At 32.9% G+C, this 25,030-nt stretch overlaps 2 protein-coding genes across 5 annotated transcripts in view; both read right to left on the bottom strand.

Moving 5' to 3' along the window:
* The window catches only part of LOC126734272 (pyrokinin-1 receptor-like), a 534,619-nt gene that overhangs the window by 89,792 nt on the left and 419,797 nt on the right, over positions 1-25,030 (bottom strand). For both annotated transcript variants that reach the window (XM_050437817.1, XM_050437818.1), the window contains one exon: positions 7,110-7,333. In XM_050437817.1, coding sequence (XP_050293774.1) covers positions 7,110-7,333 — 224 coding nt within the window. The remainder of the gene's footprint in view (positions 1-7,109; positions 7,334-25,030) is intronic.
* LOC126734274 (39S ribosomal protein L46, mitochondrial) overlaps positions 1-25,030 on the bottom strand; it is a 245,198-nt gene that overhangs the window by 164,022 nt on the left and 56,146 nt on the right. For 2 of the 3 annotated variants that reach the window (XM_050437821.1, XM_050437823.1), the window contains exon 1: positions 6,634-6,637. The exons of the other annotated variant lie outside the window; for it this stretch is intronic. The gene's annotated coding sequence lies outside the window, so the exon portion shown is untranslated. Of the gene's footprint in view, positions 1-6,633; positions 6,638-25,030 lie in introns of those variants that run through there. 3 annotated transcript variants of the gene reach the window in all.

Raw genomic sequence — 25,030 nt, 5'->3', positions numbered from 1 at the left:
TGTTTATCCCATAATCTGAGACAGATACTGGGATGTCATCTTAAGATAACAAATTACATTTCTCTAGGGCCGTTATCCTGCTGCGTCAACCCGTACTCATAATACGTAGCGTGTTGAAAAAACTGTACAAGAAAATTCAAATTGACCTTATTTGATACCGAATTTTCCATAAGTTGACATGGATTATTAATTGTCTTTGTATCAAATCTGAGTAAGCTCTCCATTAACGTATAAATATGGTGATAGTCCTAATTTAAGTTAAGTTTAGTTGTTAAAGAATAATTAAAAAGAACCTAATTTACTAATTTATTGAAATAAACTCAATTCATTTTTAAATTAATTCGCGTGGTACAACATGAATTTGGTAGTCTGGAAACATGAATTAATGATTGGCAAAAAATAAATGTCAGTTTATTTATTTTTTATAGTAACTATTTTCTTCCTCTTATTGTAATAATTTATGATCCATCTATTTAAACACTTTAAATTGTAGACTTTTTTTATTTCTTGATTTTTTTTAGTAATTTTTTTTGGTTTTAAAATATTTTTGCGGTGTCAAGCTATTATTATTTTGTCAAAATATAATCTACTTCAAATCTTTTAAATTCTTTATTTACTTTTTTACTTTTATATTTATTTTTCCATTATATATTTATTTACAAATCATAACCTAATAAGCGACGGTGACTAAAATAATATTAGAAAAAAATAAAAATGTATTTATAACAGATATTATTGCCGATATACTTTGCAGTCTTCTTAAGGCTGCAGATTTGGAACAAACAGAAGAAATTAGTAAATAACTAAAAATACAAATTTAGGCAATATGAAATAGGGTGATTGAGTCAAAATTAAAAGTAGCTAGACTGCAAGAGAAAATAATAAGTAAGAACGTATGCTTCGACAGAATAACCTTGTGGTTTTCGGACTGAGTATTACCGAGAGAGTAAAATCTTGTATTGGAAACTAAGATTAACTCACACTTAAATACGACAGTAGATATATCGCACATTAACAATATATATTTTACCAATTCTAACTCAGATAACTCACCCATAAAAATTAAATTTATTTCCTACTTGCATAAATTAATTTTGTTTTCAACTAAGTTAACGCATCTGGAGACCAATAGCCATGACAGCTATAAAGATAGGCAGAAGCAAAAAGTTCTGGTTTCATTTAAAGCAAGCAAGAGATCAAAATTTGGAAGCCAGAATAGTTAAAGAAGGCGAGTCCATCCAAACTGTGAATGAACTTTGGGAAGTGGAAACATTGCAGATGGAAAGTAGATTAGACTCGAAAGAAGAACTTATACCTTCTGTCTTGGAATATTAGAATACCAGGGAAAAATCTACTAAGGACACTAAAAACGTAAAAAAAATCCACTTTTATAGCCCAAAAACTTTTAATGCTAAAAAAAAACAATAAATTGTATTTTTCTATCCGATTTCAACTTAATAGGTTTATCGAAAGTTGTCTCGACAGATTTTTCCTTTTTATTAAAAACAACGGATGTTAAAAGTCTTTAATAGAGTGGCACATATGATAACGGCAGCTTATTAGTTTGGAGAGCAAATTGTTGGCCCCATCCGCTTTGGTGTATTTATTTAAAGTGAAGTTATAAGAACCATTAACTGGCAAATGTTAGTTGGTTAGTTCTCATATATAAAAACAACAAAATCATGTAAAGAATTATAATACATAGTAAAACACAAAATAAAATTAAATTATTAACAACACTAGATTATAAAAATATGCAAATACTGGTTAATGTTCGTTATATGTACATCAGATGATAAAGATTAAAGAGTTCACAGAATTTTGGATGTATAGCTGTAGACATGTTGACATCTACTTTCGGTACAAAATATTTTGATTGAAAAAATCTCATTTGGTATTATTAAAAAAAAATTATACAGCGTCCTCTAATATAGACCTCGTAAACTCGTCAGGAAACAAACATTTATGCTTAAGTTTTGTTCACGAATATTTCACGAGAATAGACAAAAAATGTCTGCGTTTATAGAGCATGGCGTGTGACTATATAAAATTTGCGGGACAATTCAAGTAAACTACATGGTGTAAAATCATATAAAGCATTAATATTAACAGACGAATGTTTGACACTTCTATCAGGATTTTCTACCTGAAAAGCATGAATAAATTATTTTATACTATACATTTTACAGAAGTACCCATACTAATTTATTATGAAATCTTAGAACTTCTTGAAACTTACTGATCCTCTATCGACACCTGCAGGTGCTAAAGTATGTAAGTAAGCTATTAAAACTAATTTGATAGTTGGATATTTATGCTTGGTTAATTTGACCAATCAGGATGGCAGAAAGGCGAAATTAATGCGGAAAAATCAAATTTCATTTGATAAGAAACCTCATTAGTCTTTTTTAATCACAATATCTAAAGAGCACAATTTAAAAAGATTTGTGATTAATGACAAATTTAAAAAATGCTTCTATTTCTTAAAAATTTTAAGATCTTGCACGTGTAGTGAGAATTAAAACATATATGTTGTTAAGAAAACCATCACAAAAGGTTGTCAGAAAAAAAATATTACTATTTCTGAAGCATTTTCTAAAAATAGTTAATTAATTCTGGACAAGGAATAAGAGTAGACTTACAATATTAAAAGCAATAACTCTCTCAACTACTTTCACACATTTCCTGATTTCATTGTAGCAAAATATGTGACTTATTGGTCTACTTACCACTTGACGAGTTTAGAATTAGAGTTTACTGTCAGATTTACTTTAATATGCCTATAGGATTTCTTGCTACAAGTAAGATAAAATTTGCTACAATTAGTAAAAAAAAAAGGGTGACGCAACATTGTAGTAAAAAATACAAAGCCATTTTTTACAGTGTAACTGTATAGACAACTACTGTCTAGTATCCCGTTTTGCAGCAATTTCAAAGATAATAGAAAAGTTTATATCAGTGTGAATTAAAATAACTCTCCCTTTGGCTTTAGACAAAATACAAGTATCTCCAAGAATATTACTATTTAAATAGGGCTTAAATAAGGATTAGATAAGTAAAATCTTTGATACAGTTAGAAGAAGGTCATGAACTTGTTCTAGTAAAGTTTAAATTGTAAACTCATAGATAGATTTTGTAAACTTAGCAGTTTTATCTTTATAAATGACGAGACTATTGCAGTTACGTGTATGTCGATGAATGTTATTGTGGGACACAAGTTCTTTAAAAAAATATGTGGGAATTATTGATAATATAATTTTTTAAGTAAGAGTAAAATGATGCACTAGATACCGTTCTTCTAGATTTAACCACTAACCAATACTTTCAATTAAGGCTATTACATGATCAGATTTTCTATCATTGAACGAAATCTCTGACCAAAAACTTGGGACGTCTTTATGTATGTATAATAGTTCTAATTATAAATAAGCACTTTAAAGTAAATGAGACACATGATTTTCAAAGCTTAATTTATTCTCAATCCAATCGCTACATTTTTTTACACCCAGAAGTAGCCAAAATCATGCCTTCAACCTCAATTTTAAAATTATCAGAGGGTTATGCGATTAAAGTAGCAGTAACTTAAATTTAAAATTATTAAGAGCAAGCTTGTGAGCTTTGGATATTTCCGAAATTACTAAAAATTTAGAGTAGACACACGCTACAGATTCGTTTACATCAAAGTTAAAAAATAAGAAATAAATTTGTGTGTTATTAGATATCAATGAGAATGACCATTTACAAAGTAACTATAATCATGAAAGGCACATATACCTAAGAAAAATAAAAATAGTCTCAAGATTGACTTCTGAGGAACGCCTTTTTGAACAAATAAATAATTATAAATTTTTTATCCAATACAAACTCTTTGACTCCTCCTCGGTAATCTTGAATAAATTAAACAGCGTTGTGACTCAAGCCAAAATTTTTAAGCTTTTGGCAACAAATACGGCTTATCTAAGGCATACAATGTTTTACTATAATCTAAACGCATAAATGCTACTAAGCAACCTTCATCCATTACTCTAAAATGTCATCACGTATATATATGCATTAGAGCAGTGTGGTGCTATGGCCAGTTCGGAAACCTCACTGCGTAGGTAATTAAATTGTAAGGCAGTTGGCAGCCAAAAGGGCTGTTATGCACATAGGTCTATTAATATACCCGTCGAGCTCCACTTAGGGTTACCAAAGGCCAACAGCTTTAGAGGAACTAATGATGCACTTTGGTTTGAAGGACTAAATGTCGCTGGTGTCCTCCTCCAAACACTACTGACATTTCGGTTATTCGCAATACCTATGAAGTAAAGATAACAGAGCATTCCGTAACTGCTTCCGTATCTGTCTGGAGGATCCCCTTGTTCAGAAGACTGTTCATCATTGCAACAGCTACAAGTCCGGCGATAGGCTCAATCGAGTTTCAAGCCCTCTAGTTGCAACCATTTGCACCCGTATGCTTAGGTATGCGAGGTCTTGGACTCTATCGAATTAATCCCAAATTTTTGCTTTTTCCGTATACTACCGTCACCAAGGCGATAAGTGAGAAGAGGTTTGACAGTAGATGGGAACATCCAAGAAATGATCTTAGTCGACAGATTTTAGGTGCATTTTAGGTGCTTCCCATGGCTCTGGTGGCTTTCTTAATCCTTATGTTGACTTAATTGTATCAGAAGAGTTTGGAATCCAACGTGATACCCAAAAACGAAGCGGTCAGAGAGTATTCTGCCAGAGGCACAATTGTGCCAAAATTCTGCCTCCTTTTTGTTTTTCAATTCTAGAATTTTTGATTTTGGTTGATCTTTAGGCCTTCTAAGAAGCATTATTTGTTCACTATATTTGTTCTCTCATCATTGGGTTTTGCATTGGGGATGCATCCTTTCTTGGGCAGAGGATTGCTAGGTCATCAACGTAGGTTTTCGAATATATTCCATTCTGGTTTTAAAAAATCGATAAAACTATCTATGCTAGGCACCAAAATAATATTCCTAATAATATTCCTAATATGAAAATAATACTCCTTCTCGTGGGCCCTAGGCCCCCTAGGGGCCTAAGGCCCCTAGCTAATAACGTAATGAGAAACTTGCTGTGAAGCTAGACAGATACAAAAGCATGGCCTCTTTCCATCTTACGAGACAGGGTTTCACGCTGTGATTCTCAATGATGGTGTCAGACGCCCTAATTAAGGGCGCTTGCCCTAATTAAGGACGGTTATCCCTTAATTTTCCTAATTAAGGGCTAAACACAACTTTTATTTCTCGCGATAACTTGAGGACGTAGGACTACGTTCCCCAGTTATGTCGTCAAATAAGGGAAGTCCTGAAAAGCTTTGCAATATATAGTGCAAGTACATCTTACCCATTTTGCAGATATAACCCATCCATGCCCGAAGATTTGAAGGAAAGGGGAATGATTTGATTGCATATTTCAACCTCTCGTGGGTTATTATCCTTCTACGAATCTTGTACTTGGGACGAATTGGAGCCCGAGCACTGCGAGGGGGATCGTGGAACGTGTTCGAACCTGGAAAGTGCGTGCGTAGCATAACCTTCAAGATCTCTTGTTCATTAGTTGCAAAGTTGCCATCCGGGAACGACACCGACCCTGTATTAGTACTAGGATCCTCGAATAGTTCTAGGCTGTTTGAGCATAAAAAGTCAATCATGAGAAGTAGAAGACCTAAGTCTTTGGAATAATTGAGCACTTCAGTGACAACCAGGGGGGGGGGGTAAAACAGTTTCGACGAGGAAGTAGGCAGAACAGACTACAAGTATTGCTCCTACCTATGAAATGAGTTCAATATAGCCATCTTAGCAGTTAAAACAGAGTAACATCCTTTAGTTTTTCCCATAGTTTTCATATCTACTAATATAGTGGAGCGTTTACTGAATGTTTGTTTAAAACTATTCTATTAGCAAGTATAGCAAAAATATTAGGATTGCTATGAGATTACTAGGACATTAACTTTTTTAATAAATTACCAGAAAGGATAAAAAATTATTAATTATTCTCAACTTAACTAGGCAAAGCAAAATAATTTTGGAATTAATTTTCAGAATTGGTATTATAACCAACATCTTTTTTTAACTTCATTCATTTCATTTAAGTTATCATAAAATAATTCAACAAAAACTCGCATAATTAGTATTCGCGAAACATCATCCCTTTCCTTAATGATATCTGCATTTAACTAAGTCAAAAGAAATATATTAACCAAACAATTATATCGTAAACTTTTCAGATTTTAATATCTTGAAACAACTTTTTATATTTTAATTATAAACTAAGAAAATAGAGTTCTTATTATACATATTTTTTAAAAATGTATCACCCTGTATCTTAAAAACTGTGCATTTCCGGGCCCATGTTTATAGAAACTTTTTTTCATATTTTTTTACAAGGACTCACCCATTAAAATATTTCCGTCTATTTTTCGAACACCCTGTATATTAAGGTCAGTAAAGCTTCTAAGATAAATACGAAATTTTTCCATAAAGCAACATCATTCTGTTAAAGCAGAAATTGATTAAAATGATTGGAATTAAGTTCTGGAAATTCCATCTTCTTGGTGGATGGCACTACTATCTCTATTTCTACCAATGCGCTAATAGAACTGCGCAGGCATATCTATATAAGAACCAGCAATATGTTGCAATCCATTAAACCTTTAACCTCCAATATTTCAATAAATTTTGTTAAATCATTCTTGTAGTTGGGTTTCGAAATTGTCCATAGTAGTTTGAGTTGGGAATTCTTCTTTTTTATTGAATATATCTCCAATGGAATCTACTCAATCATTAGAAATACTTAAACAGGTCTCAATAATAGGATTGCATTTTACTTTCTATCAATCATACATAGCTCTTCTTGGATATATAGGCCTCTTACTCTCAACTAATCTAGATATAAATTATATCACAACGATTCCTAATGAGGCTACGAGTTTGTTACTGTCTTACTAATTTGAATAATGTTATTCTGTTAATATATATTTCTTTAAGATAAATCTTTAACATAAAGTTATTGTTTCTTTTACTTAGTTTCCTTACATATCAAAAAAATAGAAATAAATTAAGATAAATTAAATAGATATAAAAGTATAGCTGGCTTACCTTAAAGGCTTCCCTAAACTTGACACTCATAATACTATAGAGTATGGGATTCGTAGTTGCAGACATATAGTAGAAGATTCCACTGATATAAGTGACTAGCGCATATATCCGTAGATAAAGGGAATGCATTTTTTCATCCGATTTTGGAAAAGAAGTGTATATGGTGTAGAGCCGTTGTAGATGGAATGGTGCCCAGCAAATGAAAAATGCTACTACTACAGCAACTGTAAACAAAAAGAATATGTCATGAATGGGCTTTAGTTAAATACAAATTTTGAAAAAATATACATTCAGTTTTATGTATGAAGGAAGAAAATTCTTAAAGTATAATTTTATATCAATGATTTAGTTTAATAATATTAGGGAGAATTCCATTAATTTATGGCACGTGCGGCCACTGATGTGTTTATCAATATCTTCATGATATTGTCTATATAGTGATTAACATATTTCCCAGACAAAGACCTTTGATGTTTTGATCTGTTTTCTAATTTGCTTAAATTTAAACACATTCACATCCCTATGTAAGTCTACTAAATTGCCAATACGTGATTTTTGGATAAAATAATTACTATTGCCCTTAGATCGCGTGGCTGGCATCAGTCCGATCAGGATAGCAACTTCTCGCTGGATCGACTCGTTTATACCAGCCTAGTCTGGCGTGAGTTTCCCTTGTGAAATTCTCATATTTCATCACCCGAAAATAAATTCGGGTCAAATTTGGCACTTAAAAAGATGAAATAAATTGAGAAAACGTCTGAATTATTAATGGAGGGTCGATAACATATTGACTAAAGAAATTATATATAATATTCGAATTTGGCAGGTAATGGATTGGAGAAAAATAAAATGCTAGAGGATGGAAAATGTCTCACAATCCCTGAATGACCAATGATATTTAGCAAACAGGATGATTCATATACATGACTTATAATAAGTGTTGCAAATAGCAGAGAAGTTACTTTACTAAAAAGTAATATTTATAGTATAAATATATCAATTTCTAATAAACTTTAAAGTAAAACAAAACTCACCTTAATGAAAACTACTCAAATACAAAATGCGGCACCAAGTCCTAATGTATATAACTTTAATGTTATTAAAGTTACGTTAACCACCCTACACAGTAATTTTTCCTTTTAATTCAATATTTGTCTTTGTCAGGTTCAGACATATTTCTGAATAAATTTAGAAGTCTATTCACTTAAAATCCCTGCGTAAACAGACTAAGAATTAGGGTCTTTATATAATATGTTTAAGGTAAGTCTTATATAAAACTTTTCGCTCTTGGATAAGGTTTCTCATGATGACTTGAGAAAATATTTATTTAGGTGATAATTTTGTATATTATTTTTAATTTTACTTCGTTGCTTTGTATATCTACTGTAAAATGTTTAAATCTTTTAAATTTTTCGATATGTATCAAGCAAAAAAAAAATATTGTAACGAAATTCAGGAACACACTTTTATTGACAACGACAAAATTCTAATCTAACTCACCTTGACTGTCTTTTAATTGTTTCCAAGGTAAAAACTGACTAAACAATTAACACTGACTTATATTTAGAATTTCTTTATTGTTTTTGCCGAAAGAGAGCAATAATTTTAGGAGAATACTGATAGTCAAAGCAAGCAAGTATACAAATTCTAGAAAACTTAAAATACAAGGATTTACAATAAAATAACCTAAATAACTTAAATTGGTACCAAAATGCGGCTCTCAAACAAGATAAATAATTAAAAACTAGACACTGTATGATGAAAATATTAAACCAAACGTAAGTAGACCCCTAAATAAACCCTACTAGTCAACTTTTAACTACAAAATATGAATATTAATAGAAACTTATTAATTCCCAGCAACTCGCATACTTGTTGGAATATTCGTGACTCAAAGTTCCTTCCTTGGTCTAAATGTATCTCTCTGGGGACGCCAAATCGACAAATCCAGTTCTTGAATAGCACTTCAGCTACTGCCGTTGCTTCTTGGTTTGGAATCGGATAAACCTCGGGCCACTTACTAAAGTAATGCTTAGCAATAAGAGCATATCGATTTCCGGAGCTACTAGTAGAAAAGGTCCTGCTATGTCTATGGCAATTCGTTCAAAGGGTGCACTAACAAGACACTGCATCACTTTTCCTCTGGTCTGGGTTCTTGGGCCCTTACTTGACGCACATTGCTCACACTGTCGGGACCAGCGTTTAACATCTTCATAACCTCATCTTTCTGTTCAGCCAGTACAACCGTTCTCTCACTTTTGCCAAGGTCTTACTCACTCTAAAAACTCAGCTTCAAGAACTTCTGGAATCCGTTTTCAAGGAAGGACTATCAGATATAACTTTTCTTTTCCATCGACGCTCTCCCATACTCTTTTTAACAATCCATCTTGTATAACCAACGAATTCCATTAAGACCAATAAGCTTTTAGTTCTGAAGATTTGTCAGAAATATCTTTCCACTCTGGTTTTGAAATTTCCCGAGATTTCAGTTAGTAAATAATCCCAAATACTGGGTCATCACACTGATCCTGGATTAAACTAGCTATGTCCCATTCTTCAGGACTATACGATTACAAGTAAGTATTTCTGGATGCTCTTTTGATTCCTTTTTAAGACAAAATTGACTTGTTTCAATGCAGGGTCTTCTCGATAAAGCATTGACATTTTAATGACATCTCGCCTTTTCTATGTTCTATTGTAAAGTGATACCCTTGTAATCGTTGAAGCCATCTTGCTATTTGACCTTCAAGGTTTTTGAAGTGAAACAGCCATTTTAGAAAGTTATGTTCAGTTCTAAGGATGAATCGTTGACGATACAAATATTTATGGAAATGTTCAATAGCTTTTACTGCTGCCAATAATTCTCGCTTGGTGACACAATAGTTTCTTTCTGGTTTTGATAGCGTTTTAATAAAATGAGCTATCACTTGCTCGCCATCATCATATTTTTGTGATAGGACGGTTCTAATTCCAACATTGCTTGCATCTCTATCTAATAAATAATAAAAGTTTGTTCGGACGCAATAAAATTAAAGACGTACATAGTGCTCTTTTTAACTCTTGAAATGCTTCTTCACAGTCTGCTGACCAACTAAATACCATTTTGTCTTCCGTGAGCTTATGTAGAGGCTTTGCAAGGTGAGCGAAATTTCTTACAAATTTTACAAGATTCTTAACTGGTATTTGTCAGTGGTTCGTGGCCAATTTTTTGATTGCTTCTACTTTATCTGGACCAGTCTTGACATCTTTTTGTGATATTACATGGCCAAGGTATTGAACTTCTTTTTGAAATAAGCAACATTTTATAGGACTTAGCTTTACGTTGGCCTCTTGGAGCTGAACAAATACCTTTTGAATATTCTTTAAATGATCATCAAATGTTTTTCTCAGTATGATAATGTCATCCAGATAAACTAAATATGATTTCTAAGTCATTTCACGTAACACAGTTTTCATAAGTCTCTCAACGGTGGCTGACGCATTCCAAAAGGCATGACTGTAAACTGCCAAATTCCTGTTCCAGTCAAGAATGCGGTCTTTTCCTTATCTTTTGGGTGAATCTTTACCTGTCAGTAGCCATTCCTCAAATCGACCGCTGAGAACCATTGCGAACCTAAAACCGTGTCCAGGGTGTCGTCAATTCTTCATAGGGGATAACTGTCTTTCTTGGTAAAGTTATTTAGTCGCCGATAGTCTACACAAAATTTGGTAGATCCCTTTTCTTTATTAATACAACTGAAGATCTCTAAGGAATCTGGAAAGGTTCGATCACTCCTTGTGTTCTTATTTCTTGAAACAGTCAGGAAACTTCACCTTGTTTAGCTATCGGAAGCCGTCGAGGTGCTTCTTTTATTGAAGCATTGTCTCCAGTGTTAATTCGATGCTGCACCAAATCGGTACTTCCCAGGTCATTATCGTGCAAGGAAAATACATCATACATCTTGATTTTCTTCAAAAAGACGTCGCAATTTACTACACTGGTCCATGGTTAAATTGGCAGAAGATTCTTCCAAAAGGTTTTGTAAACATAAAGGAAAAGATCTGCTTCAATAACGACTTCTATAAGCATTTTTTATGACTGCCGCTACTTCAGAGCTCACGCCAATGTTCTGTCCTTTTTTTAAGTGTTGATCATATCCTTTCAAGTTTACTATTCAAACTAAAATAGTAGATTCCTTCTGGGTGAATAACGTCTTTGCTGGAAGAATTCCTTGACAGTATACTTTGCAGTTATCCATGGACTCAATCAAAAGAATTTCCATCAGTTCCGGTCATGCCATAACTTTTCCTCCAGTTATGGCATTAACCACCACCTCTAAGTTAGCTGGTATGGTAATAACCTGAGATAACTTAACAGCTTGGGCATTTTCAATATCTTCATAAAGATAATAAATAAGGATCTCTTCAGTTTTCGTCATTAATATGCGGTCATATACATCCATTTAAAACTGCTGAGCATTCTTAACATCTAATCCCAATATAACGTCATCCATAGAATCTGCTACTAATATTTTAGTTTTTTTTTAGCCAACTTTCTGAAGTTCTGATTTGCCTTATCCGTGTCTGCTTTCTAGTTGCTTGAAAAGCTGCCTCATACTCTAGTCCATGAGCCAAAGCTTTTAAAATACTTTTATAATGAGTCATTCTTAGAGCATGGTTAGTATCTGGATCTGGAACACCGTCAATAAAACAATTTATAGAAATTTGTTCACGGAACTCTGTTGGGGCTGAAGGATAGACCAGATTTACTAATCGAGCAACATTGGTCTTAAACTGTTGAAGTCCTTCCTCGAGTTGTTATCTCCTATATTCCAATTGAGTCTGGTACACTTTTTGTAGATGGGCTTCACCGTATCTCATCTCTAAGGTACGCACCAGTACGTCAAAATTGAGCTGATCCTCCGATGGCGCCATTCTTAATATTTCTGTAGCTTCTTCTCTACGGCATAGCTTAAGATTGATTGCTTTTTTTCCGTTATCCCAGCGATTTCTCCAGTAGTCCTCCAGTCCTCCAGTCTCCTCTTTTCTCTAGTAGCGGCCTCAAATTGATTTAAGTTGTGGCTTGATTAATGTTGGTGGCTACACTTTCATCACTGTTTACGTTCCAGGATTGAGATGAAGAGGGGCCCGCTTTACTTTCATCTCTATTTCTTCGATTTTTTCTTTCTACTTCAACAGTAACTCCATCAATTTCTCGGTTTCCATCTTGGCCTGACTTCTTGTTAAAGCAAGATGGAGATATATAAGATATATAAGCTTCCAAATATCCTTTACTTCTGACACCAATAGTAACCTAACTCGCCTTGACTGTTGTTTAATTGTTTGAAAGGTAAAAACTAAACAATTAAAACTGAATGAAAGTCACGAGGCGCTTTTTTAAAGCCCGATGGAACAGTTTTGAAATATTTAGAATTTCTTCATTGTTTTGCCGAAAAAGACCAATAATTTTAGGAGAATACTGAGAATTAAACCAAGCAAGTATACAAATTCTAGAAAATTTAATATACAAGGATTTCTAATAATAAAACCTAAATAACCTAAATGGGGGCCCAAACAAGATAACCTAATTAAAAACTATACTCTATTTCAGAAGTGTGTAGAGCAATAAAACCTCATTAGGTATGCAAAAGTAGTACCTGGTGATCCACCAATATTTTATGCCACTACCTTAGTTGGGTATTAGTTTCAATGTAAAATTCTTTCTTTTTGTTGATTGCATGTAGTACCACCCGGTTTTGGGTCAATTTATGAGTTTTGCCCATTGTTACCCACTGATAAACATTGAAAACGGTTCGCCAAAGGCGTGCAACTGGGACTTGTTTTTTACCTTATAATTAATGTACTTAAATGCTATTTTATTTTAGAAAGTTACTTTTGTTTAAATGGAATAATATATTTTTTTAACAAATTTATTGAACATAATATGTAGAGTAAAACAGTTGAAAATGTCACTTTTGGATCTGGCACTTTTTGAACAGTATATAACAATTTTAAATTATAACAGATTGTAGTCTTCTTCGTCATCTGACGAACTGTCATCACCTCTTGACATTATAATTAAAGGATCGACTGTCTGATCGATGAGGTTGTCAAGATCCCACATTTTGTCCTCTTGCTTAATTACATGCTGGACTGCTTTTCGCCAATTCTCTGGTGTCGCTTCCGTAATGGCTTGATCAAACAGTAGCTTAACATCTTTCATTTTAAAAGTCGTGTTTTGTCTTGCTACAAATCCTTTTACCTGCGCCCATATCAGTTCTATAGGATTTAGTTCGCAATGATATGGCGGTAAGCGCAGTACAGTTATATTATATTTTTTGGCTATATCTTCCACGGCGTATTTCATGAAACGAGTTTTGTGTAAGTTTGCTATTGCCAGCAGTTCTTTTTTTATCAAATTTGCTTCAAACGCAATACCTTTTGCAGTCAGCCAATCGATAATTTCTTACTTTCTCCAACTTGAAGTTGGCGTCTTCTCTATTCGCCGTGAATGATAGCTTACGTTATCCATAACCACCACCGAATTAGCCGGAAGAAATTTTATCATTTCACCAAAATAGTCCTCGAAAACGTCTGAGTTCATGTCTTCATGGTAATCTCCTGTGCGAGTCGACTCAAAGGTTAGCAGACCTTCTTTTAAAAATCCCTCTTCGCTTCCAATATGTGTGATTATAAGTGTTTTTCCTTTTCCCGAAGGTACTTTAATACCCGTAGACAGGACTTCTATGAAAGCTTGGCGAGCACTGGTTATATTTTTGTCTTGCCACATTTTTTGGACTATATAACCTTCGTTAATCCACGTCTCATCAAGATAAAAAACTTTCTTTTGCTCCCTGCGGTACTGCTTGATACTTCTCAAGTACTGTCGTCTCCAACAAATAATTTCGTCGCTCTCCAGTAAAAGTGCTTTGCGGTTATGCTTTTCCCAGGCAAAATCCATATTTTTTAAAGTTTTCTACTTATCAACGGAATACTGTCATCTCGGCCAAGCTCCATTAAAATTTTGTCTAGGGTGGGTATTTCCTTTTTAAAATAAAAAGAGTGAACTTTTCTTCGAATTATACATTTAGCATTTTCATCAAGAACTTTTGTAGGTCGTCCTGGCTTTTGCTTGGGAGATTCCACTTGACCTGCTACTTTTCTTTCCCGCAACAATTTGAAAATGGTGGACTTTCCAATTCCACTCATTCGAGAACATTTTTCAACAATTTCTTGCACAGTAAAACTAGGGTAATCGTGTTTTATGCAATCATGTACATTTAAAATAATAACTTTTTCACTCAGCGATAGTGAAGAATTTTTAGTACATCTTTTCGTTGGACTGAATACCTCCATTTTTTAAATATTGGGATAATAATATTGTGATTACACTACAGTGTAGCAGTGACTACTAACGTTTAAAATATGATTTAAAAGTATTTATAGTCTGTATATATTACCTGACCCCATTTTTGCATGTTACAAAGCGTTAAAAGATAGGTACCTATACAAAAGGATTAAAAGTATTTATTTAGTATTTAATCTCTTTCAAAATAAAGGCATTTAATCCGTGAAAATTAAATTCATAAATATTATAAGTACCTGCGCCTATGAACTACCACGAAATGTAGCCAAACAGAACGGAATTCCCCAGTTTATTGCTCTATACACTTCTGAAATAGAGTATAGATACTAGGATGAACATATTAAATCAAACGTAAGTGAACCCTAAGTAAACACTACGAATCAACTTTTAACTACAAAATATGTATATAGTCGTACAAAAACTAAAAGAATAATTTAAGTATTTAGATTTTTATAATAATATAAAAGAGGGGGAAGGATTGTAACATATAATTTTCTACATGGTATTTTAAAATAGCATTTTATTATTAAAAAATTTCTAATATAAAATTGTATATAATAATATAATAATTAAATTAAAAATAATAAAAGTTGATGAAAGATAAACTTTAAGGTACCTGCAGGTAATAAGGCCTGTCGGGTATAAGGCCTATATTCAAAGAAACCGCTTTAAATTAATCGCAAATCGATTGCGTTGGGTCCGCGTCTCCTATTGTCCATTTACAAACGACATTCGAACGGACTACCCGCGTTCCTCGCTTTCGGGCGCCAGTAAGGCGCCTGCCACACATGCCAAGGGCGGTGGCGTCATACCTGGCGTTGTCGGGTCGCTTTTACTGAACACATGCAATCAAATGCGTCGCGGCACACAAGCCCGTTAGCGGCGACGGCATCGCCTCGACAATATTTTTCCCGCCAGCAGATAGCGGAGAACGCTCGAAACGCCGGAGGGAGCGGGCCGCCAAAGGGACGGTATTCAACACTATCAAATGGGACGCGGCACACTAAAAATTGCGGAACGTTGAGCGTGTCTCATTTTTACGCAATTTTTGTGGTATTTAGCTATTGAACTTTGTGTATGATGGACGTGTTGTGTTCTGTGTTGTGTTCTTTTTCTATTATTTGCATCCATTATGGATACGGACAAAATGATCCAGTTAATTCAAAGTTGCCCCTCACTGTGGGATAAAGGATGTGATGAATATAAAAACAGAACGATAAAGGTAGGAAATATCTTGTATGCATGATAAAATAAACACAAGATATGACACTAGAGCGTTCTGACGTCATGTGGATAGTAAAATATTCACCTGGTTACCACAGAAAAAAAAGAAATTCACCTGAAAAATTCTGGCAACGTCTGAAAATTTTACTCTCCACATGAGTGCATTGCCCTTGAGTAACATATCTTGTGCTTATTGTATTATGGGCTGTATGTAGCTGATGAAAATAGGGATGGTTTTAAAACCGTCTAGCAATGTTTCAGCGTTATTTTTGCAATAAAACCTTTTATTCTCTCGATTTTCTGACAAAAATAAAAAAACTAACTTTTTCTTGCAAGTGAACCCCAAGCCCTCATCTCTCGGTCATTAAAGGCCGTCTAGCACTTTTTATTGGTGCACTAATTACTGATCAATATCAATCTTTTATTTAAATGCCAGACAATTTGCGATAATAAAGAAATCTTTTATTTAAATGAAAATGGATTTTCCGAATTTTCGAATAGGGAAAGGCATTAAAATCACCCATATTTTCATCGGCTAACATTTGCTACATTTAACCCTCAAAATGCCAAACAAAATAAAAGACTCGCTCAACTGTACCCTATCCTACGGTCTATACTATTATACCTAACTGCATAACTATTAAAAACACACTGTATTTTTAGGAGAAATGCTGGACTGAAATTACTGTTCAATTAACTCAAGAGGAATGGGAAGAGCTTAGTTCAGCAGACAAGCAAAAAAAAAGTTAGTATATTATTATGTAACAATATTTTATTTGATTATACGTATAAAAATTATGTTAACCTAAACATGCTTTTATAACCATCTATATGTAGAAACATTATATTTCCCTTGAGTTCAAAAATAATTAGTAAAGGAGGTGTTGTTGGAATGGAACGGCTCCTGGTCCTACAAAATAGTCGGCGAAATAGTTTCGCACATCAATCCCTTCTCCTCGTGGGCATTGACCACATTTTTCTACATCAATTAATGTATGATTTTCAAGAATATCATAGTTGACTAGTATTTTTTGTAATTGAAAAACTTTGAACCTGAGCCACAAGGTTTAAAACATCTAATGTGCTTCCCATCGACGGCACCAACGCAATTGGGAAAGTTAGTTTTTTTATAGAATAGTTCAGCGATGGCACACCATGATTCCTGAGTAGGTTTGGGCATTTCAGTCTCTTGCAGAACATCCCAAATTAGTTGGCACGTTTCTTTAATTATGGAACCAATTGTAGACCTTCCTATGTAGAATTCGTACTGCAAGGCACTGAATGTCAAGCCAGCGGACAGATATCTAAAAAAAAATATATATACGTGCATCTTCTTACAAAAAAATTATTTTGTACTTATTTGAAAATCGCAATACCTATTTTTTTTTTCTAAATGTTTAGTTGCAGATGTGAAGTTGAAGTGGAAAAACGTTCGCGACCATTTCCGCAAGACACTACAAGGACTCAAAAGCGGAGCTGCGGCCAAAAAAACCAAATTTATGTATGCCGATGCTTTGGAGTTCCTTCTCTCAGCTTCTAAGAAAAGAAGGTTTGTATTTCGTTCGCGTTCATTTCTGCAGCAAAATAATAGAACTGTTTTTCTTTTTACAGCACTTCTGTAACATTTCCTTCGACGAAGAGGAGCATGAATCACAATTGGAAGGAAACTCAGACACCGACTCTTCTTCATCTCAAGCACTACCTATACCTCGACCTACACCCCCGTTATCCCCTTCAACTTCAACTTCTACAACTGTTTATTCCACCTCAACTCTGCCAAAAAAACCTAAAATGTCGCAGTTCCAATCCCAACTGCTAAAGACCCTTGAAAACCCAATGCCACAGCCCGAAATAGAACCGGATAATTCAAACAAATTGTTTATGATGTCCATAGTACCCTTTATTGACAAATTATCCGAAGGCGACAATTTAGAGTTCCGGCATTACGTTAACGATTTCTTCATCCAACTACGAAGACGTAAAAGAGTTTCAGTTCCCCTCGGTTCAGGCTCAAGCACAAGCTCAGGAACCTCTTCTCCTTTTCCCGTGTCTTCTGCCTCGTTTTCCAATAGCTTTGTGTCTTCCTCCCAACATACTAATTACATTCAACACCCTTATTCCGATAACCAAACGTCGTATCATCAGCTTCAAACTAACACTCTTCCTTCCTACTACACGCAATCATTACCCAGCAATCACCCTTCTAAAGATGAACTTATATAATTTATATTTTTTACTTGTTAAAAAACTGAATTAACCAAAACCAAATACATTCGTGTCAACTATATTTTTCAGTTTGTTTTATTTTGGAATTAAGTACCCATTTTAAAAAATTATATAAGTAGGTATAAAGCTTACCTTAATGTAACTGTTAGTCTTTCTTCGGCACTAATTGATTTTCTCTACCTTGTGTTTTTTTTTCTTATGTATGGCCGCATAGTAATTTGCAATTCATCGAATGACTTTTTAGACATCCTATAGTATTGAAAAAATGTATCTTCATATTTGCGGATGTCGGAATAGAATGTTTGAAATCTTTTTTCTTTTTCCCTTTTAGTAAGAAAAGGGTGAACCCAGAACCGCCTTTTCTTCTGGTCTAGCAATCCAGCTGCTTCGGCCACACTAATAACTATCGCTTTCCTTCTTGTTTCAGTCCAAAAGATTTGTTGCCGTCTCTTTGACGTCATGTTGAAAGTTTCACGTCCGTAGGACTACTGAAAACTGAAACAAAATAAACCAAAGATCCGGCGTCGCTACCGACCGCAGAACCCGCTAGAGTCAAGTGTGTCTCGATTGATGGCGGGACGAGACCGACAACGCCAGCGGCATGACGCCACCGCCGTTGGCATGTGTGGCAGGCGCCTAAGTTCCAACAACTTGTGTCGACGGGTCGCCGCGTGTGATATAAGGATACAACGAACAAAAACGTAAGTATTTTTAGTATTTATAATTGTATTTTTAACTTATAACTGCAGATATTTTGGTTAGACTTTATATTTTGTGATTTCAATAGTTTATTAGATTAAATTTAGCCGACATAATTTAAATAAATTTACATAATATTTCGTCATGGATGGGTAATAAGGCCTATAAAAATTAGCTATAGACCTTATTACCCTCCATGTAGGCCTTATTATCCTCATGACAGATTAATGTTTTTATTAACATATTATTAAACTTCTAAACTATTCTCGTTTTATTTTCAGTGATTTTTAACATCATGCCTCCTAAAAGGGCACCTTGGTGCGAGGAGGATTATCATATCAGCAGTTCGATCTGTTCAACGCGGTACTCTGAGTACATATGGAGCTGCGGCAAGGTTTAATATTTCCAGAAGAACCATTAGAAATCATGTTCAGAATGGAATCCTAATAAAAAGACTAGGTCCTAAATCTATTTTAAAAGAAGAACAAGAAGCTGATCTCGTTAAAAGAATAATAAGATTTAGTGAAATAGGTCTACCTGTGACTCCACGGATCCTTCGTCGATTGGTATTTAGATTCTGCGAAGATAATAAAATTGCTCATCAATTTAATACAACTTCAAAACTTCTGGTAACGACTGGCTTAAGGCTTTTATGAAGAGAAATCCTGTAATTTCTAAAAGAAAAGTACAGTTTATGAAACCAGCTAGGGCTCAAAAACTTAATAAATTTATAGTTGATGATCATTTTTCAAAAATAGGGAAAATGTATGATGATCTTGATATAATTAATCACCCTGAAAGACCTTATAATATGGATGAAAAAGGATGCCGCTTGACTATTCACCACCAGCCAACCGCTTTAGCTAAGAAAGGGGTAAAACGTGTTCACTTTCAATCGTCAGAACATGCAGAAAGTGTGACAATTGCAGGATGTGTCAATGCCCTTGGAATACCAATACCTCCTATGATTATTTTTAAAGGAAAGAGGCTAAAGCCAGAATTACATGAATTTGCCACCAGGAACTCTAGTGGAAAAATCAAGTAGAGGCTACATGACTAACGAACTTTTTAAAGAATTCCTCAAGCACTTAGCCCGATACAAAAGTCCAGGAAGATGCCTCTTAGTTTTTGATAGTGCAGCTTGTCATCTTGATTTGTCAATTGTTGATGTTGGAGACTCACTTGATATAGATCTCTACTGTTTGCCATCGAATACAACACATGAGCTTCAACCCCTCGACAAATCTGTATATCGTTCATTTGAGCATCATTGGGATAATGAAGTATTATTATTCTTGGATCGGAATACTAACAAAAAGCTGACCAAATCACGTTTTAACATCATACTTTCAAATGTTTGGTCTAAATGCATGACACATAGTAACATTATAAACGGTTTTAAGGCTACTGGTCTGTTTCCATTAAATCCCGAGGCAATTCCAAAAACAGCATTTGCTCCTTCAATTCTCTCAGACGTACCGGCACCGGATGATACCAACAAAGAAAATAGGCGTCCACATGAATCTCCTCAACCTGGTCCGTCTGGAATGGCATCCAACAAGTCTGGCAAATTTTCCTATTACAATGTTTACTCTTCTGACTCGGACACCAGTAAAAACTAATGAAAAACCTAAAAAAAATCGAAAAAAAGCTCTAAACTACAAAGGAACTCCAGTCACTAGAGATCTTTTTACCGAGGAGAACAAAAGTCGTGCCAAATTGAATAAAGATATTGAAAGCTCCAGGGAAAAGTTAAGTACCGAATGGTATTGCCATGGATGTGAGGAAGACAGGCAGGCCGATGAGGCAGTGCAGCAAATGTCTTGAATGGTACCATGAGGAATGTGTTGGCTTAACAGTAAATGACATGGATGATTTTGAGTGCCCCGATGGCTGCTAAACTTCGCCCAATTAACGAGTTGTGCCATTTTTATGTATAGGCTTTATTAAACCTCCATCGGATAATAAGGCCGATTTGCGTTATTTTTCTTAATATTTATTTTTTGTTTTCTGGTTTTTTTAGAGATAATTTTTTTAAGTTTGTTAAAATTAATATAACCTTATAAGCACTTTGGTATATTAAACTAAATATTAACATTCCAGTCTTTCACTTTATTCAATTTTTTTCTTAGCTAGGCCTTATTCCCCTTAAGTACCTTATTCAAAGTGAGTAAAGAATATAAGCTTTAATTTGAAACATTTTAAACAAAATTATGAATATGTGAACGTTATTTTGTATATATAAAAAAAAACTGAAAGTATTAAACTTTTTGAGTCTATATTGTTTTTTAACCAACAAGTCTTTTGTTCGATGTGTTTTTCTTTAATTTAAATTTTTTTGTAATTTATATTCTTATATTTTAAAAGTGGAATTACAAAAAAGGCTAAAATTTACAAAAAATAGGAAATGTGACTTTTTTATCATATATATTTAATATTATTATAATTTTCTTATATTTGTAAATTATGTATTCATTGGTAGACGTTACATAAGTTTAAATTAGGAATGTGAAAATGAAAGGCAATAAAAGAAAAAATATTAAATAAGTCTTTTGTCAATGACTTTTAATTACCAATATAAATGGTTGGTAATAAATAACTTCTAAATCAAGAAACTACATTCAAACATTTTAAAACTTTTTTTTAATTTTATTTTTAATAAAACCTTTTACACCATAAACAAAATACTAAAAAACAAAAAACTTAAAAAATTTTAAAATATCATAAGAGATAAAGATGAAAAAATAGGCCTTAAAAAAAAGCTGAAATATATAATGCACTTAACCAGTTTAACTTATTAACTAGTTATTTTTGATATCTTCTTTCGACTATTCTTGAAAACGTTTCTGAAGTATTACAAATTTTCTTCCCTGTAAATTTAAAAGGACTATAATTAAATATTAAAAATGAATTGCGTTGTAAAATAAATAAATGAACGCATAAATCTAATTTAATAAGGAAAATAGGTAGGTAACCTCTATTTCAAGGTAAGCACCTAAGCAATCATTTTAAAATTGCAATTAATAAATTTATTATAAACGACCGTTACCTTTTTCCCCTCATATTAAAATATCAACAAAGTTAAAATTGGCGACATTATCCATGAAATTTATTAATATATTAATGGGCGATCATTATGCAATTAAAGTCAGTAGATGATCATTACCTCGCTATTTATAGTTTTCGTTTAAAAATATCTACGGTAATATTATTCTGATGAGTTTATTTGTTAATGATAGCACTAAAAATATTATTAAAATTATAGGCCATCTAACGTTGCAGTCACAAACAGTAACATTGGAAAATTTTATGGATACCTAAAATAAACTGAATAATTTTTTGTAAATGGCAATTTTTTTTGTAAATTTGCAGAATATAACTATATTTAACTTTTAACTATATTGCCAACTTTTTTAAAATAATAATTTAACAAAAAAACAAACTTGGTGGAATCTTTTTTTTTATAAAGTAACAAAAAGGTACGTTAGATAAAATGCGGTTTTTACTTTAAGCCCATAATAAATTTAGGACAAGCCGAGGAATTATTTTGCTTATAAAATGATGCATTTTTTAAAAATAATTAATAGATACACATTTATGTATTCTGTTCTTTTATTAGCTTTGTTAAAATCAATTTGCCTATTATATATAGGTCAATGTTTATATTTTTTAGTTCTTTGATATGTGCAAAATTATTTGTGAAGAACTTAAAATAATTAAATTACACCTTAGGCCTTATCTCGTGAAGAAGAAATAAATATTAATCAGCTATGTAACGTTGTACTTCTTTCTAAGTTATTGGAACTATTAATTATGAATTTTTAAACTCGATTATGGTAGTTTAAATCTATTAAAAAAAAATTAAAATCTATTAAAGATATTCAGTATCAAGTCCAAATAAAGACAATTCGCAAAATATTCAGTTAAATCTTTTAAGTACTTTAAGCATACGTTTTTGTATCTTTGGGGCAAATATTTGCTTCCAACTTTTAAATTTATTCAATTTTAAAGTTATGTTTCTTTTGTCTCTTTCTTCCAGGTATTTTAAATTATTTTGTTTTAAACTTTTAGATATTGGTTTATTAAAGGTTTTCTTTTTTAAATTTTTTAGGGATTTGTAAAGAATTCGAGCAATGCTGACGTGGCTTTTTGATAAATTAAGTCTAATTCCTACAATGTTTCAAGGGCAAAGAAAAAATAAGACGCCTAAATAACATCGCGCTATAAATTTTAGCGATATATTTTACGTTTAACTAGTGTTGACTCAGTCTATATATTGGGATTAATTGATTAGAATCGGACAAGGACTACCCAACAGCAGAATATATTACTTTAAATCCAAATAATGTAATATCGGAAAAATATAATTAACTGAATTAGTTGACTTTGATTCTTTCATTATGTCAAAAAAAGTACCAAAGGAAAAAAAGTCTTCCTCCACCAACAAATGTTGAAAAAAATATTTACTCTCATTTCATTGTTTTTTGGATTAGATTTAACTCATGTTATAGTCGGATTACCGAACAGATAGAGTAAATGATGTACGCGAAATATAGGCCCGCCCATCGATGCAACCTTGGCAGATTTAGACGAGGAGAATTATGCATAATTTTTAATGAAAATTAGCTTTCTTTAAAAATTATAATAAATTAATTGGACAGACGCTGTACAGTGTGTCCCAAGATGAGCGAATTTATACGTAAAAATGACGAAAAAATTTATAGTTGAAATTTGACCGTTTGGCCAGCCCTGCTTGATTAAAAAATGAAATTTAGCATATTTTTATTTTTTAAAAATTAAGCCTTGGTACGAGCATTTTTAAAATTTTATGAGTAAGTAAAGTAGTATTTCTAGGAATGATGTAAAAAGAGTTTATAAGAAAAAGTTGTTTAGAATGCAAAATTATGCCCGAATACCAAATTTCATAACCATAGGCCAACTTTGATTTTTACAAATTTTAATCTCTAATAATTAAGTATGAATAAAAAAATTCATTGGTACACAAAACGTAAAAATCAAAGTAGGTCTATGGTTATGAAATGCGGTATTCGGGCATAATTTTGCTTTCTAAACAACCTTTTCTTATAAACTTTTTTTATATCTTGCCTAGAATTACTACTTTACCCTTCACTTTACCTACTTAAAAAATTTAAAAAATGTTCGTATCAATTCGATTTTAAAAAAATAATAATATGCTAAATTTTCTTTTTTAATCAAGCAGGGCTGGATGCCAAACGGTCAAATTTTAACCACAACATTTTTTTTCATTTTTACGTATAAATTCGCTCATCCTGGGACACACTGTATATTAAAAATATTTATTACCTGCTGCTTCTGCTGTAAACTGGACTTTTTGCACTTTGTTGCTATCACATGTTTTATATATGTTCATAATCACTTTCTTTTCAGCAATGGTCAAATATTTTCGTACTCTTTTCTTGGGTGGTGACAATGGGGGTGTACGTGGCGCGTCAGCCATTATTTGTTAACAAACAAATTAACAAAAAAATAAACACAATCTCAACTTTTCAATATTGCGAAGATTCAAATATTCGAATAGCAGAAAATTCTACCAAAACGATCTAAAGCCGCTCGACTAATAAAATTAAATAAAACCCCAAGTCATGAACCCTATCGAGGCTCTAGGCCACACCTCCGGCGCAGAACGATCACCTGACCACTCCATCTGTTCGGTAATCCAAGTATAGTTGATTTTTTATAGATTACGAGGCATTAAATTTAAAAAATACTTCAAAAACTTACTTTTTAGAAAAGGACTTCAACGACCAATCTAGGACAAAACTAATTAATTTTTATGGTAAATTTTGCGTGTAACAGACTTTTTATCGTAAACTTATACGTTTACGTGAATATCGGCTATTACTGGCTATATTCTTTAATAGATTAATAATGGTTAAATCGACATGTGTTTTTTCCGATATGCCAAAAGAAGCAACGACATTATTATGATTTATCAAAACGTCATAGTTATTCCAGTTTCTTTCTTATATTCTGAAAGAAGAAAGGATATTTACTAAATTTATTTAGAAAGAATAAGTGTATCGCATGTATCTATCTCTTTTAAGCTTTAAGAGTAATACCGCACCTGTAAGAGTAAGATGTAGTAGGACACTGACGACCGGCTCTATATTGCCTTTAACTTTTAACTATATTATGCATTTACGTATATGTATCCTATCATTTATTGTATTCAATTGCTGATTACGAAGTGGAAATTAAATAAAAATCGAAAACGCATTTCCGAGTTATGTCAAAAAGGTCCACTACTTTTTAATGAGATTTCCAATATGCAAAATTCTCAAAAGTTAATTCTAAACAAAATTTGTTATATGACCTTTTACTCCAAAATCAAAAATGACTAAGGAATTGACAGTTTTTTAAAAATGCCAACGTGGCTCTCGTTTCA

Source organism: Anthonomus grandis, chromosome 3 (assembly GCF_022605725.1).
Source record: "Anthonomus grandis grandis chromosome 3, icAntGran1.3, whole genome shotgun sequence".
NCBI classification, from domain to species: Eukaryota; Metazoa; Arthropoda; class Insecta; order Coleoptera; family Curculionidae; genus Anthonomus; species Anthonomus grandis.
The sequence above is the reverse complement of the archived record's forward strand: the minus strand, read 5'-3'. Positions and strand labels throughout refer to the sequence as shown.